The sequence below is a fragment of the Trichosurus vulpecula genome, chromosome 7, assembly GCF_011100635.1.
Source record: "Trichosurus vulpecula isolate mTriVul1 chromosome 7, mTriVul1.pri, whole genome shotgun sequence".
NCBI lineage: Eukaryota > Metazoa > Chordata > Mammalia > Diprotodontia > Phalangeridae > Trichosurus > Trichosurus vulpecula.
This window is the reverse complement of record NC_050579.1, coordinates 125,281,453-125,302,815: the sequence shown is the minus strand read 5'-3', so window position 1 is coordinate 125,302,815 and position 21,363 is coordinate 125,281,453. Positions and strand designations below refer to the sequence as shown.

The following is a 21,363-nucleotide window of genomic DNA, read 5'->3' as shown; positions in this document are numbered from 1 at the left end:
CTATTAATCCATATGCCTGAATTTTAACCTTTATAAAATCTTTGAAAATTATATGGCACATAAAGGGCACCTCAACATAAAGTATGAGATTGGAAAGGTAGATTTTACAAAGATTGTCTAAAGAAAATCGCATCTTTATAAGTCACAATTGACAGAAAGGTAAGAGCACTACAATGTCCCACTAGAGGACTAAGTAGAGCAAAACAAGTTTAGGGACTCTTCACCAAAGAGGATACTCTCATCCTTATATTAAAATGCAAAATGCTGTTGTAACCACAGAGATCCAGCATTCCTCTTCTTTCCAGAATACCACCATCCTTTCAGTAAAGTATCCAGGTTTGTAAACTTGTAGTTAATTCCCTCTGTTCACTCTCATCAGTCTCCCCCCACCCCTACATCTAATCAGTTGTTAGGTTCATCAATTCTATCTTCATCTCCTGCATCCAACCCCTTTTAATTATTTGGCTACTATCCTAGATCAGTTGCTAATCATCTCTCCTGAACTAATGCCAATAGCCTCCTAATTGGTCTCCCTACCTCTAAGGCTCTCCTCTCTAATCATCTTCCACATAGCTACCAAATTGTTATTTCTACAGCTTAAGTCTGACCATGTTACTTGTTTGGTTCGCAAAGTTTCAGCAGCTTCCTGCTGCTTTTGGAGAAAATAAAAACACCTTTGTTTAGTATTTAAATCACTTCAGTCTGGTTCCAATCTATTTTTCCAGTCTGATTTTATATTACAGTCCTACCCTATATTCCAGACAAAATGGCCCTTTTTTTTTGCTCCCAATAGATGACATTCTATCTTCTGTGTCTACAGCTTTGCATAGGTTGTCTCCAAAAAGTGCCTTTTCTTCTGCCTCTTGGAATATCTGGCTAATAACAATGCCCTGCTTGAAGTCCCACTTCCTACATATAGCCTTTTCTGATTGTCCAAGTTGTCCGTATTTTCCCCACTCCACTCCAAATTGTTTTTCACACTGACACTACAAATATTGTGTATTTCGGGAGAGCATCATATGGTGGAGAAAATGCTGGCATGAAAACAAGGGAGACCTGGTCTCAAATCCTGCCTCTGACATGTGACTGTGTGACCCTGAAGAACTCACTTAATCTCTTAGTACTATATGTAACACTCTAAGTTGTAGAGAAGGTGTTCAACTACAATGGTTGAGGAAGCTCCCTATACCAATAAAACCATAGGTCGTAGACTCTACATTGGTATCTGTAGCCCATATTTTGTATTTACCTATCTATACACAAATTGCTGTCTCTCAGCCCTAACTCCCAAAAGATAAACTCCTTGATGGCAGGTACAATTTCATTTTTGACTGTACAGCAAGAACTTCAGCTTAGTGCCTTAAACATAATAGGCATTTACAAAATGCTTGCTGAATTGAACTAAGTTCACTAATTCTCTGGTTATTCTTATCAAGCAAGGCATTAAACAGAGAAACATCTATCTGCCAAAGATTCTCATCATCATTTTGAAGAACTGTGCAAATTAAGGTTCAAGATTCATTATAGATGATAAGGTCCACCAGATACTCCTATTTACAAGTAATTGATTACTCCAAGCCTTAGAAATTCCTAACTATTGCAAAGAAACTGGTCTAACTATCCATATAGAAAAAAAGAAAAATGCCCATTATCCCAATTACTATAGGCAGCTCAGGGGCTATTCCATAAGTATATTTATTTGGGACAGTCCCTGTAGACAAAGATTGGGTGCAGAATCAAATAAGGAAAGAGACAGACTACTTTCAGGAAAATGAATAGTGCTATTTCCCAAAACAAGTGGTAAAGGCTATGAAAAATTTACAAACAAAAAATGTAACTTGTCAACAATCAGAAAAACTGCTTAAAACCACTAATACAGGAAATGAAAAATTTTTAAAGTCCTAAAGGAGGTTTAAGAGCCTAAACACTAGCAAATTAACAAAAATAAGGAAATCCACTGAAGGAATTATGGAAAGACATGAACACTAATTCATTGCTGGTATGGCAATAAACTTTAATATTAAATTGAAAATGAGTCACATACCCAACAAGTGGGTTCATATCAATGAGATATGAACACAAAGGAATATTACTGTATATTAGATAGTAACATACATAAAAATTTCAGAGAAACATGACAGCATTGTGGAAAAAGTAATAAAGAATGAAGAAAGTAGAGTCAAAAGAACATACACAATGACTACAATATAAAGTCAACACTAAGCCATCAAGGTAAGATCAGATGGAATGCAGAAAGAAAAGACTCATCCTTCCATCCTAACCATGAAAGCTTTTATTAAGACAGGAAGTGTGTTTCAAAAATGTATATGTAAGTAAGCACCCTGTAACTTCAGGATACACTTGTAGCTATAAAACACATTACAGTTTAAAATGATTAATGCTAGTCTATTTTGTACAAACTGAACAGGAAGAGGCTCTGAGGCTTGGTGGAGAGAGTCTTGGAGACAAGAAAACCTGGGTTCAAATCCTGTCTCTAAAATTTAATAGCTATGAGAGCAAGGGCAAGTCACATTATCTCTCAAAGGTACAGGTACCCTCTAAGACTTACCTAAGCTATACATGAATGAGAAAACAGTTCTTTGACATATTAAAATGATCAAAGGATCTTACATCTGTTTAAAAGGAGGTGAGGGGGAGGGGGAGGAGAAGGTGGGAAGGATCAAGATTTAAGCATACCTCAAAGACCAAGCTAATTTTTGAGTCGACCAACGTATATAGTCCTTCTCGTGTTAAATATCTACTCTTTAGTGATTTGTTAAGACATGCCATAAGGACGGAGAAGTCCTTTGGACAAAATCAGTTACATCCAGTGTTACCAACTTTTTAAGAGTCTGAACACCCAAAAAGTACATGTATAGGAAGCTTAAAGGTAATAAGAAAGTTGTTAATTTCTTGAATACCGATAATTACCATCAATCAAAATATTAACTTATACTATTCCAAAGTAGTTCAGGCTAGCTAGAGGGTTTTTAGTACCTTTTGTTCTATTAATGACAGCTTAACAACTCCCCACATTTTTAAACCAACTATATACTATGACATATCTCAAGTTTAGGAAATGCATAATTTATTATATTAATTTTCATCAGCAAATGAATGAAAATTGTTATGCTGGTTTTCATGACTATACAGACTTTGAAGGGATTTTTAAAAATTTTTATGATTATCACTGAATATAGCTAATACTAAAGAATTATAAGCTAATGATAATACTATTAACTACCTTCCTACATGACGATGATAAAAGAAAAGTCAATCTAAACACATAAAGGATTCTTTTCCTAGGTCTTTGGCATATCTATTTCTTTAAAAGAACTCAAAATCAGCCAAAAGTCTGAATAAGTCTGAACATGAGTTAACACATTCAAGCCAGATTTTATACAATAATATTCACTGGGTTCTGAGCAATTACCCTCCAGTTTAGTTGGTTAGCTATAAAATTCTACAATATCTTTATTATTTTTCTGTCAAGGCTATCTTTCTAACAATAATCTAAGTGTTATTGCTAGAACCTTTGTTTTTAAAAATGAAAAGACAGTCTGTTATCCAGCTGTATAGATTTTTTTTTCCTATGAACTGTTAGATTCTTTTAGTTTAGATGGTAAACAACTGTCACGAAAAAATCATTCTTTAATTTCCCCACAAGATGGTGTGTCCTCCCTTGAAAGATGCTATTTTATATATAACAAAATCACACAAGATGAGTAAACTCAAAATGCCGAAAATAACTGACCTTTACCATTCACAATACAATGAACTAAAAAGATGTCTTCCAAATTCCCAGGGCTACTCTGTAAAAATTCCAGGCGATATTTGAAAACCGGTGTCTCAATTCAAAATACTTTTAAGAAGGTTGTTTCATATGAAAACTATTGTTAAAAAAAAAATACCTCAATAACTTAGGGAGAAGCACACAAATGTGAAAGATTTTAAATTTCTAGTTTGGTAGTAAACAACTCTAAACTTAGGCCACCTCTATCAGATACTGAATGCACAGAGGCAGAGGGACAACTGTAACAACGGAAATGTCCACCAGCCTCCCTAAACTTTAGGGCAAGGTCAATCTCGTCCTAGACCTGGATAATCCTGGGCAGTTCCAGCACTTACACAGAGGTTGCTATACAAACTACAGAACAGTGAACCCGAAACCTTAAATTAGCACAGAATTTAAACCAAGGTTGATAAAAGCCCACTTACTCCTTACTCTACCTATATACCCCTTGAGCTGGCCTAGAACCAGGTCAGCCTCCAAGTGGATCGTTCTATGAAATCTTGTTAAAAACCATTACAATCAATGTTAAATGTGCCGAGCTCCCAGAAGATCTACCCAAGGATAAAAAACAGAAACAAGCTGATCTTACTCTCTATGAAATAAGATATCCCAATTGTGGATACCAGAAACTACTATATCAAAATTATGACTGAATCCATGGAAAAACTATGCAGGCAACAGAATTATCATTGCTCAGTAAAAGAAATTGGAAATAAAATAAAACTGATCATGTAACTATTATATTTTAGCTACCATGTATCTTCCACAGAGAAGCTAACTCCTGCACCATTTATTCGAGTCTAATTATAAAGAGGAAAGCATAATCAATTAAGCAAATTTTGTTTATCAATGTTTATTAATTTATTGTTTATGTTTATTATATTCATTATTATAATGTTCATTAATTTATTTTTAGCAAGTGTTTCTTAAACCTACCAGGCACTGTGGTAGGATAGGGAGCCAAAACCAAAAAGGCCCTACCTTCAAGATGCTTATATTCTACATGCTACAAAAGCACAAGGGGTTACAGATGAGTGAGGCTTTGAGAGGATGAAGTGAGTTGCCTGAGATTACACTGCTTATTAAGTGGTAGAGCTAAAATTCAAATCCAAGTCTCTTGATTTTTGAGATAGTCTTTCCACCAATTCAATTCAATAAATATTTATTAAGTATCACATATGAGCCAGGCACTGTGCTAAGTGTTATTTACCTCATAAATGTTGCACCATAGATAAGACTGGCTCAGTGTGAAGACGGGGCAGGCAGCTACCTACCAGCTATGATCCCACAGGGAATGCACATTCCCAAATATCAGCCAAAAAGGCAACACATATCCCCCAAATAGCCAAAGATATCTCTAGTGGCTTGCTGTACTCCTACCTCAATTGCAATTTCCCCTTATTCAGTCATTCCTTTGGGCTGAATAACAATGTAGTATCTCTCAGTAGGGAGACCTTCTAGCAGTGGTTAGCTAATTACATTAGCTAATTGTCATCTTAGGACACAAAACAGGGAAACTTCAGGGTAGGAAAGATTTGGGGAAAGGATGGAAGTGAACATAGCAAAAACAGGCTACTGCTGATAGAATGTCCTTGATCCCATGAGGGTGGGTCCCAGAAAGAAAAATGGGGGAAAATACGGGGGAGAAAAGAGGCCTCTTCTCTTCTTCAAAAAAAATTTTGTCTACTACACATTTCAAATTCTTTTCCCCACTCAGATTATATCTTCCCTTGTGACAAAGAAAAATAATTAAGTAAAAACATCCAATACTGAGCATAATATTCTCTCCTAGACATTCTGTCACAAAGGGAGGATTCAGGAATACAGGATCATAGATTTAAAGCTAGAGAAGGCCTCAGAGGCCATCAAGTTCATTCATCTCATTTGACGGATGAAATTAAGGCCTGGATCCTTGCACAGGATCACACAGTTGTTATGTGTCTGAAGCAAGATTTGAATCCAGGTGTTCCAGACCCCAAATACAGTGTCCTCTCACACTGTTTTATTATTTGTTTTCTAGGACACTCACGGAATTTTCAGTTACTCAGACTTCCTTTTAGTGGTCTTTTCATTTACACTGTGGACACTGCGTATCTTGTTCTCTTGGGTCTCCTCATTTCACTCTATTCCTACAAACCTCCCTGAGTTTCTCTTAGTTTCTCATTTTCTTTATCTCTTACTACATTATCAATGTTCCATTACATTCCTATACTATTGCTTTTCTCGGTCACTTCCCAAATGAAGGTTGTCCACTTTGTTTCTAGACTTTGTCACCACAAAGCAAGATGCTATGAATATCCTGGTACATAGTGGACTTTTATTTCTGTTGAATTCCCTGGGTTCCCTTCTCTAAACCCTCTTTTGAGTATCTCATTTCTCCCAGGATTCCACCTAAGTTAAATGTCAACGACTCCCAACTGCAGCAAAGACAAAGCGTTAATGTATCACAGGCAAGATTTGAAAATATCGTCAATATGTGTTTGATCCAGAAATGGATTTTGATTGTTATAGGGAATTCCCAGCAAGGAAACTCTACCAATGCAGATCAGCAACTGTTCTGCAAACTAGTCTTAGAGAGTTACCTGTGACAATGAGGAGTTCAGTAAGTCAGTATATGTCCACAGGTAGGACTTGAACCTAGGTCTTCCTGTCTCAATAATGATGACATTTATAAAGCTCTTTAGAGTTGATAAAGCATTTTACATACATTATCTTATTTGATTTTCACAAAAATCCTATAACCATGTACTAAAGGTATTGTTGTCAACCCCATTTTTCAATAAGGAAATAGCCTCAGCAAGTTTAAGGCCACGTAACAAATAATTGTGAGACATGGGTTTTCAAGTACAGCATTTTTATACTATACCACACTGCTTCTCCTTGAGTGTTAACAGAAGTTTTGGCCCTTCCTTAACAGCATACAAAATAGTACTAGCTACATGAATTCACCTCTCTCAGCCTTAGTTTCTTCCTTTGTAAAATGAAGAAGTTGCTCTTTCTAAATGACTGATGCTCTCTCTCTCTCTTTGGTGGCATCCAGCTTAACATCCTAATAGAAGGAAAGAAAGAGGACACAAGGAAAGGCCTGTGATACAAAGTGGGGCAGGAGAAGCTACAAGAGAGTAGACTCTTCCCATGAGATCAAAGTGCAGGCTATGGCCTAGTACCAGTGAAAAGAGGATTTTATACATTTCCATATTAATTTAAAACCTGTAAAGCAGTTTTTAACAAAATTACATAGCACAGTAACTATAAAAGTATCCCTAAAATTAAGCCCACTGATCTCTCTCATTAGTCATTAGTTTCCCCCTTGAAACTGACATTAGCACTTAATTTTGTACCCCTCTGTTCATGTATTACTGTGCACTCTGTAGCCATAGCTGAACTTCTTTACCATAGTGTCAACTCCATGAGGGTTAGGATTCTGTTATGCAAAATTTCTATCCCCTACCAAGACACTCTGCACATTATGTTTTATAAGTGTATGTTGAACTGAATCAAAACGCAAGCCATACGCTGTGCTATCGATTCAATTCAGCCCTGTCCTGATAAGCTATGTCATAACTACATACTGAAAGAGGTGTCAAGAATTTGAATAGTATTTTCCTGCTGATACATACACACACACACACACACACACACACACACACACACACACGTACGTATGTATGTCCTGGTGTCTAAAACTCATTTGCTAGAATCTCAGTTCTCTTAAAAATTTGTTACTACGTTTTATTCAAGGGCTTCCACGGTAAGATAGTTTTCCAAAGGATGGGAAGCACATGTATCAATATGTATCCACAGTCTCTCTTTATTCATTTGACTCTCTTAAATGTGAGAATATGCTGCTTTCAATAAGAAGCTCTTCATTTACAATACATGTTTACTCTTTTGAATACAGTGAAGGGAATATGTGAAGTGGTTAAACAGATAAGAGACAATGATGAAGTTAAGTTATGCAGATAAGAAATATGTCCCATAAAATAGTTTCTCCTTGGGTAAGTTCACTTTCCTTCCACTGACCTTCTTATGTTTACCAAATTATTCACAACCAAAGCTTTAATGGTGTTCACAGTTGGTTTCTGATCAAATAAAAGAAAGACCATAAAAACCTTTACTGTTATGAAGCCTACGCTTTTAAAATGATTAAATTCTAAAAGACTATCGGCTCTGTAAGAAATTCTACACAGCCAGTTTGTTTTGTTTTTTAATTCATTTACAGAAACATTAAACAGTACCTATAATAAAAATTATTCAAATACCACTGTGAAATTTGCAGATTTATATTTTTTAAAAAATCAGCTTATAAATTGTGATGCTTTTTTTACTTTACATAAAAAATTTTGGCATTACATTTTTCAACATAACTTTTTGTAAAATGTCCACATGTTGAGTTTATATACATAACAAATACTTCTGAAACTAAAAATATAAATTCCAATATACAATTAGTTCAACTGATCCATACATAATTATATGTACATTTTAAAAATTACAGGCTATCTGAAAAGTAGCAAAGAAATTTGTATCAAAAGACCTCACAAACATTTCAACACATATAAAATACCAGAAAGCAAAGCTAGCTTATAGGAATTTCTAAGCTAACTTGCTAGAAAAATGACATTATAAATTAAATGTACATTTGCATAAACATCCCAACTGCCCTCATATTGTAAAATACATTTAAAAACATAAAAAGACAAATGACTCACAGTTCTTATTCTACATATAGTTTTTTTTAATACCCGTTTCTCATATTTACAACTTTTATAATGATTCAGGGTCAATGAAAGTTGGATAACACTAAATTCATGATTTTTTTTTTTTGCCAAAGGAGTATTGTATACTTCTCCACTGTCAAATAAAACAAAATATTTCAGGAGAGGCTTCCCTCAGGATAATAAGCCGTATTACTTACCATTCAGTGCTAGAAAACAGCTTAAGACACTGTTTGAAAATACACATTAACTGCCTATGGCCTTTAATTATTACTAGAACTAATGATCTACTAAACTAAATCAGAAAAAAGCAGAAGTCAATTAAGTATAGAAAAAAAAAGTTCAGGAATAAGAATACAAAGTTGACAGGCAAAAAGTATGAGAGTTCAGTAAGCAGATATGTGCTTTAAAAAAGTAGAAAATGGTGACAGAACGAAGCAATAATTTAAAAGATACAAAACAAGGAAGAGATCTTTTATGGCAAAGATATCCTACAATTCTCAGTAATTACTATTAAGCATCATCTCAAAAAAAAAGAGTCAAGTAAAGGCTTTGGTTAAATACCTAAGTAATAAAGGGGAATAAAATTTCCACATGAAAAATATTAAGAAAATGAAAGTGAATATGACAATTACTTTTTAAATTGGCTTACTTTTGAAAAGAAATCGTGTCAAAGGCCATTAGTAAAAATCTATCTTCCTACACCAAAAAAAAATTGATGTTATGAAAATTATTACAAGGGAAAGAAAAATGGCTTTACACACATCTCAAATTTTATGTTTGAATTAGAAGAACTGAAGTAAAATTATATAGCATATGTGGACCACAAACTTAATACACCAAGTGGATAAATGCATATATGGTCTATAATATGCACACAGTACTATAAATATTCAATATCACTTGAATATTAAAGTACAAACACAGCCCTACATACGAGCAGCTGGTAAGTATAAATAACCAGTTCAAACCTAGCTATGTCTTCCTGGTAGTTCAGAGAATGAAAGATTTTCCCTGAGCCATTGTGTGTATTCTAGTGTTACTGCATGCCTGGCTGTGTATGTTGGCAGGAAGAGAAATTAGAGCCAAAACAACAAGGCTGCTGCTTTTAACTCATGCTACAGAATACATTTTCCCATAGAAACAAAACTGTAAATAGCAGAAGTTTCAGGGTCATTCCACAATGACCTATTTAAGCATACACTGTGTAACTGAGAAAAAAAAATAGTATTAGAATTGTAATACAATTGCTGGCAATGCCTTATGAGTAAAAATGATTTTGTAGACTAGTCTAGGAATCTAAGCATTCTTTAAACACTGTTTTGGTGGGAAAATGTGTCCAGAGCATCAAACTGATCTACGGACGACCTTTTAGTATACCTAAAGTTGAAAACTGTTTCATTTAAAATAGTGAGTTATCTGTCACCCTTCTTCTCCCCACCCCCCCATTCAAAATACTGGCTTTTTTAAAAGCTCAAAATTATGAAATAGCTTGCCATTTTTCTCTAAGTGTTGTCCCAAAGGAAAATTATTTGTGGTCTCCAAAACTGACCTACAAAATACAGCTCAAAAATTTAAAAGTTCAGTAGCAGCATTATCTGTAATATAATGAATTGTGAAATTCTGAAAAGCTAAACAAAACAGACCTCACCCTGAATGCCTAATTACCCTTGCAAAGAATATTATTCATTACATATCATAGTCTTCAAACTATGAAAATCATATTGCTTCTAAGAACAATGAGTATATATGAACTTCAAGTTTTTCTACCAAAAAAGGAAATTACTTTCAAAATCATAATTACATATACAATGTATAAATATTGGGGAATACTCCTGAGCAACAAATTAAATGGCAGCTAGAAAAAACTTATCTTATCCCCATAAAAATTCTAAGGTTCATATTCAAAGTCAGTTTGTTTCCCTATTCCCAAAGGTGACCTTTTGCTATTTAAGCATATTTCCACGTAGCTGCCAGGGGAAAATAGTGTAACTGGATATTCATTACCCTGCATTCAACTTGGTGATCTTCCTCAAACTTAGCTTAGCTTGTCCTCAGATATCAAACATCCGATCCTTGTACTCCTACTGGAAGTCCTTCCAGTTTAACTGAACCACCCAGAGCTTGTACTCTGACACAGTTTTCAAGAAACTCAGTGTTCATTTCCACACCACAAGAAGGTCCTGGAGCAGGAAATCTTTGGAAGTTTTAAGGAACTGGAATCCATTCAATCAGAATCACCACTTTTTCTCGGCATTACTAAATTCTAATTACTGAAGAGCAAAAATAATTTTAAGTTCAAAGAGAACTGATTTATTTTCCTCTAAGAGATGAAAAAAGTTCTCCTAATTCTCTGACTACAATAGCTTTAATTTGGTCTGAGTGTACTAAAAACCTGCCCTTGTTGGGCAGCTACCTATTAACAGAGGAAAAAAGCTTCGATTTTGAACATTCTTCTAAATAAAAAAAAAAATAGATAAAATTGATGAAAAAAATATACCTCTATCTACTTCTCCCCCACAAAAAAAGAAAATAAGCATTATTATGTTCTGTGTCTGAAAACATTTGATTAGAACAAATGTGTAAACAATTAACTTGTATGACTAATAGTGTATATTTCAAATTTTAAAACTGGTCCTACTAACTGGTTTCTATTTTATGTTTAGCAGCAAAAGATTTACTTAAATCCCAGAGTATTTTTTTTAAAGCTTAGAAATTTCAGAACTGCACATTTAAATTGATACATTGATACCCAACAGTATAACCTGGAATGACACAGATAACATTCTATCTTATAACTATATTCTAGGCATGCTATACTATATGTATATAATTTTAAAAATCCTTTAAACTAGTAGTCCAAAACTATTGCTAAACGTAATGAATATTCTTATTAGTAAAAAAGCAAAATCTTTACAAATTCAAAAATAAACTTTATAAAATACAATTATTCATCTCAAAACTGGAAAAAACATTTTTAGCTCAATAACTTTCAAATGAAATTATCTGAGGTCTGATGTCAGAATAATAATTCTATACACACAATTGGTAAACATTATGGGCTCAGATGGTTAATTAAACATGTCATTAATAATTACTGAGGACGGGTAGCAAATGATTAGCTTCAGTGCAATGAAACAAATGAATTAAAGTTGTTATCAAGTCAGATGCAACAATTTTTTTCAAATACGTAATAAAAATGAATTATAATTCCAACGTATAAAGGGATTCGGTAAAGATTTTAAATTGGCTTAAAAGGCTCTGCAACAGTTGTCAAATTCTCTTTTACGCTATTCTCTAGTAAAAGCTTTCTTTTGATTAGCTTTCACAATATCATCAGGGGATGCGGATTTGAAGTCAAATGGTGTTATTACTTTGAGAGGACCTATTTCTTTGTCCTTTACTTCTTGAACTTGTCTACTGTAAAGAAAAGTCTTATAGAGCTCAAAGGTGTGTCTCTTGCAGGTTTTCGGTGGATATCGAAGACACAGTGTTGAAGCAAAAGCTGAAGGTCTAGCAGCAAGGGCTTTTGTCCAAGAAAGAGAGAAAGCTGGTTTCCTAGTAATATAACCTTTCTTGCTTTTTTTATTCTCTCTGGAGAAACTAGAATTTTTCACTAGCTTAGAACTTGATACTTTAGCTCCTGAAATTAAGATATTTGACGGGTTTTCTATAGGCTTTGGAAAGCTCTCTGGGGTTTTTATAAGGACACTTAGATCAATATTTGAATCTACTGCAGAAGACTTTATTTCAGGTAAATCCAACACAGAAGGATCTTTTTTAATTTGAGATTTATCTACTTCATTAATAGATTTTGCAATTAAATCAGAAAGGGACAAATTTTCAAGATCTCTAGTAGGAGATGCCTTAGAAAATGCCAAAGATGACAGAGATCCTGTTAATTCTGGAATTCCAGTCGAAGACTGATACCGAGTTATTTGTGACAATGGCGTGGATCCCAAACTAATATCTGTACAACTGGCAGAAGACTGGTTACAAAGATCAGATAAAGAAAAATATTGGCTTGGATTATTTTCTTTGTGTTCTTGAAATAGTTCGGTAAGAGATGGACTTTCACATTTGGAAAACTGTACCCAGTCCTTTTCTAAAGAATGTTTCTTGGAACACTGTTGAGCTGAAAGAACACTTCCAGATAAGTCTGCCTTTTTATTCTGAGGGTGACTTATACTGTTATCAAGGGTCATGTTTTCTAATTTGTTTGTTAAATAAAAAGAACTACCAATCCTTCCCAAGTTGCTCTGTACTGGAATGTTTTCAACATTGGGTAGTAAACTACTTTTGATGGACAAAGAACTATCAGATCTTTCTGTCTGTACTAATGCTTTTAAATCTGGTCCTCCCTTGTACTTAGACTCATCCAAAGAGGAAGACTCAGATGAATCAGCTCCCAACAATTTATCATCTACACTACCTGAAAGACTTTCAAGGTCACTTCTAGATGAAAATTTAACTGTTGGCTGACTGTTAAGAGATTCATAAAATGAATCATGTGGCATATCATTAATTAGGTCAGCTAATGACAGCTCTTTTGTTGACTTACATGATTCTAGTTTCTTATCACTGTGAGGCCTGTCAAGTTTCTTTTTTTTATGTAGTAAACGGTGACTCAATATAGTTGAAGAATTACATGATAATCCATCTTTAGGTACTGAGCCATAAAACTCAAAAGGGGTACTACTGCACCCTGAGTGGTTTACTGACGAAGGAAAAAAGCTTTGAGCATTATCAGTCGTTACTTCAGATGAACAAAATAAGACTCCTTACCTTACAATAGCCAGTAATTTTCAGGTAAATGGTTCCAGAAAAAAAAAGTTCCACATACGGAGAAGACAGTCACAGCAACCAAAAGAAAACATGAAATGAGGCATTTAATTACTAAATGTTTCTTTAAAGAACTGAGACATGAATAAAGAGGTGCATGGTCATTATTTAAGAAATATTCTGAAGGATACTTTCAAGACATTTTTTGCCTTCCTTTTGCAAATGAAAATTTTAACAATTCAAAAACACAGCTACTGATAATAGGAAATGGTTTACTCCAAGTATCTTTTTGTAAATACTGGTTTTTTTTAATTTGTCTTATTCAGCAGCACATACATATTGCAAATAAAACCTAATGTGAATTACTAAGGGTGCAATAAATCTGAATTCATGAAGAATTTGAATTGCAGAATTTTTTAAACTGCTGTTTTATTACTTTTGAGTATATACAGTAATTACCTAAGGTAATAACATGCTGTATGTATTGGATCTTGAAACCTACTATAATGAAGAGAGGCTTTATTAGTATCCCAATTATTTTTACAAAGTGGGTAATTTTTGAGTAAGTAAACATTCCCCTCTCAATATTTTTTATATCATTTCCCTATAGAAGCCTTTGTCCAAATTATAATTCCTGAATTAATAAACTCTTAAATTAATGAGGTTTTACAGATCACTGGTTACTCAAATTCAAACTTCAAAAAAAGCCAAAAAAAGAGAAAACTTTGCAAGACCCAACCTTTAAACATATGCAAGCACCTAAGAAAAACTTGCCTAAACTATTTTACTTTAGTCTAAGCTAGTTAACTCAGAAATACTGCTAATGAGACCACAGTTAAAGATTCAAACCCCACAATGGTCAGTCAACTTTGCCCAAATAAAAGCAGCTTCATCACCAACGACTTTGCTTTAACCTGAGTCAGACCTTTTGTATCTACAGGACACTAGCTACAAGAAAGCTCAAATAAGTATGAGAAAAGCCTGATACAAAGACAAAAATAAAGGCCCAAATGTATTATATAAACAGCACTATGATTTGTGTTATATAATACTTCACTTTTTACTTCCAATTGTAAAGTTAACTCTAATTTTCTATAAATGAAAAGTGAAGTTTGGCTTTTTCTTTATAATTTTAAACACTGGTTAGATGTCAGTTACCCCTTTATAGATGATTTTCCAGGAAATGAAAAAAAAAAAAATAAGTCAGTGAAATATCCAATTCCCAGTTTTGTTTCTGCCATTAATTTCTACACCATCTTTTTTTTACGTACACTACCAACAAGAAACTTACTGGCTTGAATTTGATTTGATTTGCCCAAGCAAGATATGAAAATAAGCAGTAAATGAGCCCAAAAGTAGACAACTAGATACATGAAACAGCAAGGCACCCTAGGTTATCCATCAATTAGGTAGTCAATATATGAATAATCAAGAGTTAGGTACATACAAACCTTTGTCAAACATTAAGTTATGAAAAGCAATAATGGGTTTCAAAACAATTAATAGCATACCTTTTGTCGCCTTTCCCATGGAGATAGCTTCCTCACTCTTGTTCTGCTTTTTATCTTGCTCAAGCACCATAGCTAAAGCCTTCTCCACATCGAATTTATTTTGCAGCACTGCTTCAATCATTTTTTGATCTGGGACATCATCTCCAAGCACCTCTCTCATGTGATCAAGGCATGAATAAAGACGAGCTATTGAAAATAACAGTGGTCAAAAACACATTACATAGTGTCACAAAATAGCCCTAAACTTTCCAAATTAACATCTACATTTCTATATAGTTTGTAATACTATAAGCATGGTTGAAATCTATCACTTCCCCTTAGAAGTAAGATTTCTCTCAACAACAACAAAAAAAAAACCTTGTCTTTTTTTTCTTTTGGACTAAACCTGTGATTATATTGGTGTAAGGAACAGTTTGGAGGGTTTTTTTTTTTAACCGTACCTTGATCAATCCCACTAAGCTGGTGATTAGAAGTAGAGTTAGCAGGTCCTTTTGTATCTTCATAGTCATATTCTTCTACTGGCTCAACAAATGACGGTGGCTTATCACGTCTTGAGTAAATAAACTGAGCAGCTATAGTATAAAAAGAACAAGATACTATAAATAAATAGTTCCTAAAAGCTACCTTAAATTTTCTTACTGGGGAAAAAAAGTTAGTTAAAAATTACAGGTGCTGATGTACAATTATGTACAGTAACATGAGAAGAAATAAATGATACTGAACAAGTCGTCAAGAAGTCATTCATATTTGGTTTTAGAACACAGATACTGTCTCATGTATTTCCATACATTCACTGTTGAATGAAAGGCCCTAAATCTATACTAATGCTGCCTTGGTTTTCTCATTGCCTACTAACTCTGTAACCCTTTTCAAATGGTTTTTTCCATCTCTGGCATCATCATCACTGACAGCTAATATTCATATAGGGCTTCAAGGTTTGCAAAGTGTATGTTTTCTCAACTGCTCTACTGAAAATACACTAATTTCTGGGCAAGTCACTTAACCCCAACTGCCCTGCCTTCGCCCCTTCAAAAAAAAAAGAAAAAGAAAAAAAACTAATTTCAGTAGTCTACTTACTCCACTGAACCTACTTTATCCAAAATCACCAATCACCACCCAATTATAAAACGTACTGTACTTAAAGGTTGGACTACTTATCTTTATGCTATGCCATTTTATGACTGTAATAATTTATCCTCTTTCTCATTAAATTGCTCCACTTCTTCATCCTATCCCCTAAATTTGGGCATACTCCAGAGGTCTGGGCCTTCACTCTGTGCTTCTTACTCTAAAATTCTCTCTTCAAACCATGAGAGTATGATGTTAATGAAGTCAAGAAAGGAGCATCTACCCAGTATCCTGGCTTGAGGGTTCAAACTACATAGATGACTCACAAGTGTACAATTCCATTCTCTAATGAACTTCATTTATACATTCATTCCACTGGTTGGTAATACGTTGCCATTATGTGGAAGACTTACTATTACCACAAAACTAACACGTTCTAAAATCATACTCTATATTTTTTCACCGAAAATGGAAGACCATTCAGACTTGCCTATTTCTGTCACTGGTATCAATCAGTTTCAAAATCTTGAGTATTATCCCTGGACTCCTTGCTCTATATCCAGTCACTTGTCTTTATTCTTCCTTTATTAATCTCTGAGGTCTACTCCATCAATTCAAACATTGAATCCTTAAATTTACAAAGTATAAGGCTACAATGTGAGAGAGAGAAAAAGTTGAACAAGTGCTCACAGAGTTTATAGTGTACATAGACATAGATAACTAATACTAATAATACATTATAAGTACAAATGAGGTACAAAGACTTCCACAGAGATGTCATTTGAGATGGTCAAATAAAAAAAGGTAAAAGATGATATTGGAGCATCGGGAGCAAAGGTTATCAAGTCTGCGAATTATAGGGTATATTCTAGGAACATTTTGGCTAGAGCACAGCATGTGGCAAAGCACAGCATGTGGCAGGGAGGAGCATGACAAAGAAAAGAAAGTTAGCATGTCATCAGAATGTGGAGTACCTTGAATTTTTCCAAATGGAAAGGTATCTTACCTTTACTTAACAGGATCCAAAATTTTTGAGCACTATGTCATATAGACAAGGAAGACTAATCTGACAGCAATATAAAGGTAGACTGGAAGGGATTAAAATGAAGCAGGGAAGACACATAAAAAGAAATAATCACAATAGTTCAGGAAGTGATACGGAGATTCTGTACTAGGATGGGTACTGGAAATAGAGATGAGATGAATGGAAAAATGACCAGAACTTGTCACTGTTTTAAAACATGGGAGACTAGTGGTACCACTGAAAGAAATAGTAACATCAGAAAGGACAGCTTTAGGGAAAAAGATAAGCTGAGTTCAGGATGTGTTGCACTTAAAGTGCTAATGGATATATGGATAGAGACATCCCATAGCAAGGGTTCTTAACCTTTTTTTATGTCATAGATCTCTTTGGCAGTCTGATAAAGCCTACGGATCCACTCCTCTCAGAATGTTGCTTTTAAGTTATTGAAGAAAATTATAAATTTCAGTAAGAAGTTAGAGAGCAGGAAGTATCATTTCTTACTTTGTATGCCCAACACTTAACACAGTGCCTGGCACATATTAATAGCTTAACATATGTTTATTAACTGACTGATTGAAAATAAAGATGATTTTTTTTCCCTACCCAAGCACATGTGTGAAGAATTCCTGTCCTAGAGGAAGTAAAACATGCGGCTCTGGAGCTCAGACAAGACTTCAAATCCTGTGATATAGCTTTGGCAATCATCAGTACAAAGGTAATGACTGAAGCTATGGCAGAGAACGTAATGGCTAGAAAAAGACAAGCATATCAAAGGCAGAACATCTCAAGGAACCCCCACCTAAAGAGCTGGGAAGAGGACAAGGAACAAAGGAATCACAAATTTAGAGTTGGAAGGAATTTTAAAAGACAATTAGTCCAATTCTCATTTTACAAATAAGGAAACTAAGGTGTTCATCCCCCCTTGATCACTCTGCTACTTCTAAGCCTTAGGATACTCCCTCATACTGTAAAGACACTCCTTCCTCGGTTCAGTAACATCATACTCCCCTGGCCTTCTTCCTATGTCTCTGATATTTCAGTATCACATAGGGTATCACACTCCAAAAGGAATGTAAATTCTTAATCTCTATAATTTTTTCTTTCCTTTTCTCTTAAAGACCAGCTTTAACACTCTGGGGCTCTCCAAATAACTCTAGTTCTCATGGATTGGCCAATAATAGGTTCCAGGCCAAGCCCTACTGGGTCACTGTTTGGATCTTCCCCTCCCAGATCTTTTTTTTCTTTTAAAGAGGACATTCTTTCCCTTTTCTTATTAAGCCTTAATCACTAAATAGGTAGTGCCTCAGTCAAACTAAGACCTTAGCTTAAAAGGGTAAAGGTCTCCCATTGCATCCAGAGCCATCTCCAATCATCCTGATCAGTATCTTGCCACTGGACCCAGATGGCTCTGGAGGAAAAAGTGAGACTGGTGATTCTGCACAGCCCTCCCTCACTTAAATCCAATTCACTTGCATTCCATAGCATCACCTTCCTGATGGCATGGTCCTCTTTGAGAATGAAGGACAAACTACAGCAGCAAGAATATCTCAGTGGTTCCACAGTTAGTCAACAATCAATCAATAAACAAACATTTATTAAGCACCAACTATGTTCTGGGCACTGTGCTAAGCACTGGGGATACAAAAAAAGGCAAAAGACAGTCACTGCCCTCCAGGAGCTTATAATTTAATGGAGGAAATAATATGCAAACAAATATACACAAGGCAAGCTATATACAAGATAAATAAAAGATAATTAATAAAGGTAAGATACCAGAATTCAGAAAGCTTAGGAAAGGCTTCCTGTAAAAGAAGAGATTTTGCTGGGACTTAAAGTAAGCCTGGGAAGTCAGTAGGCAGTGATGAACAGGGAGAGCATTCTAGACTTGGGGAATATCCAAAGAAAATGGCTAGTGGTGAGAGATGGAATGTCTTGTTCCTGAAACTGTTATCCTGTCAGTCAACAAGCACTTATTAAACACCTACTATGAGCTGGGCATTGTGATTAAGAGCTAGGGATACAAAGAAAGGTCAAAAACATACAAATAAAAAGTTCCTGCTCTCAGGCACTCACAGTTTAACAAACAGTTGGCATTTATATATAGTGAGAGTTTTAAGGTTTACAAAGTGCTTCACAAATAGCCCATTTTATCCTCACAACAAAGGAAAGTAGGTGACATTATCCCAATTTTACAGATGAGGGAACTCAGGGTCACACAGCTAGAAAGTATACAAGGCAGAATTTGAACTCAGGGCTTTCCAGTTTCCAATGACAGAGTAACTTGGAGATAATCAACTAAGTGAAGGCACTAATTAAGGGAAATTTGGAAAGGCTTCTTATAGAAAATTTTAGCTAGGACTTGAAAGAAGCCAGAGAAGCCAGGAGATAAGAAGAGAATTGCAGGTATGAGGAAACAGGACAGCTAGTGTAAATAGAGTCACTGTTCAGAGTATTGTTCAAGGAATAGCAAAGAAGTCAGTGTCAGTGGAGTCAGGTATATGAAGATTGCTAAGATAGAAGGGTTCCAGGTTATAAAAGCCTCTGAATTCCAAACAGAGGATTTTATAATTTGACCCTGGAATTACTAGAGAGGTCATGTAACATGGCCAAACCTGGACTTTAGGGAGATCACTTTTATAGCTAAGTGAAGGATGGACTAAAGTGGAAGGAGAGGATGATGGACTAGAGTGGAAAGACGAAGCAGAAGACCAACCAGAGTCTACTGCAACCTTCTAGACATGAGGTAATGACAGCCTGTTCCAGGTATGTGGCAGTGTTTAAAGGAGACACCTTTCAGAGGTAGAATCAATAGGAGCTGGCAACTATTTGGTAATTACCTAATACCGTTACCAACCACTAACCATCATCTTTTCTCTTTATAGTCTTGTCTTTGGCACTTATTCGAATATTCCCATAGTTTCAGCTACCATTTTTCTATGTGGATGACTTCCAAATTTATATTTTTACTTCTGACCTCTATGCTGAGTACATGGACTGCCTACACAATGTTTTCCATTTGGATGTTCTATCATCACCTAAAAATGAACAAATATATAACCTACAGAATAGTCATCATATTTCTTCCTAAAACGTACTACTATTTCTGGTTTACAAATGTATATATGTAACTACTGTTCATCTGACTGCCCAGGTTCATAACCTTTAGCACTGTCGTTAATTCTTTTCCTGACTTCTCATCTCACATTCAGGTATCGAGTTCAATTAATCCTATCTCTGCAGCATTTCTGGCTTCTCTCTCCTTCTATTTCCAATGCTACCAACCTAGCACAATTGTCATTAGCACCTATCTGGAATACTTAAAAAACTTCTGAAATGCTCCTTCCCTTCCATTTAGCCCCACGTAATCCAAAATAATATGTTAACACATAAATCTGGTCACATCACACTAGTGCTCAAAAATCTTCAATAGGACCCTACTGCTCCACTGTCCCAAGTCAAGTTCACTCTTTTGACTGTCACTAAATGTCCTCCACAATCTAGTACCACCCTAGGTTTCCAGTCATATCTTACAGCTCTACCTCCCATGAACTGTTATACTCCACTCAAACTAAATAATTTTCTTACCCTTAAGTATACAATGACCTCTATGGGTTTGCTCAGGTTGCTCCCTAGGCTTGGAATGCCTTCCTCCTTCCCTACCTTCATCTGCTATACTCATTACTTATCCTTTAAAGCCCAACTCAAATGCTATTTTTTCTATACATCCTCTGATCATCCCACTAATACTCAACTTCCCATTCAGAACTAGAAGAGCACTTTGCTTTGTATCTCTTAAGCATTTAGGCAGCAAGGTATATTACAGACATTTTCAAGGGCATCTTATTCCCTTATGTCTCTTTAAAATCATGTTTCCTCATTTCTTAGTGCATAGCAGCATTCCATTGCATTCACAATAGACAACTTATTCAGCCGTTAACTCAAATGATGGGCAGTCCTTTAGTATGCAGTTTCTTAAGACCACAAAAAGAATTTTTGTTCATACAGAACCTTTTCCTCTTTCTTTGATGTCTTTAAGGTATAGATCTAGCGGTATTATAGGTGGGTCAAAGACATGCACTGGTTATTAACTTTCTATGCATAATTTCAAACTACCTTCCAGAATGGCTGTACCCATTCACAGGTCTGCCAACAGTATATCAACGTGCCTGCTTTCCCACAAACTCTAAAACAGTTAACATTTTCCTTCATTGTCATCTTTGGTAATCTGATGAGGTAGAATCTCAAAAATGCTTTAATTTTTATTTCTCTAATTGGGATTTATTTGAAGCATTTTTTTTTCATATTGTTGTTAATAGCTTAGATTTCTTCCTTTAAAAACTGCCTCTTGATTCGATTCTCGCAAACCATTTATCAATTGGGAAAGGCTTTTCTTTTTGAAAAAAAGTTTTAATTCGTCATCTGTCTTGGAAATTAGACCTTTGTCAGAGAAACTTGCTGCAAAGATTT

The 21,363-nt window shown here is 35.0% G+C and overlaps 1 protein-coding gene across 3 annotated transcripts in view; it reads right to left on the bottom strand.

The window, feature by feature from the left end:
* HBS1L (HBS1 like translational GTPase) overlaps positions 1-21,363 on the bottom strand; it is a 133,800-nt gene that overhangs the window by 98,930 nt on the left and 13,507 nt on the right. For 2 of the 3 annotated variants that reach the window (XM_036766313.1, XM_036766314.1), the window contains exons 3-4: positions 15,245-15,376; positions 14,805-14,990 (exon numbers count right to left, since the gene is read on the bottom strand). In XM_036766313.1, the coding sequence (XP_036622208.1) occupies positions 14,805-14,990; positions 15,245-15,376 (318 nt within the window). Of the gene's footprint in view, positions 1-8,114; positions 13,292-14,804; positions 14,991-15,244; positions 15,377-21,363 lie in introns of those variants that run through there. The other variant, XM_036766315.1, reaches the window with a different exon arrangement.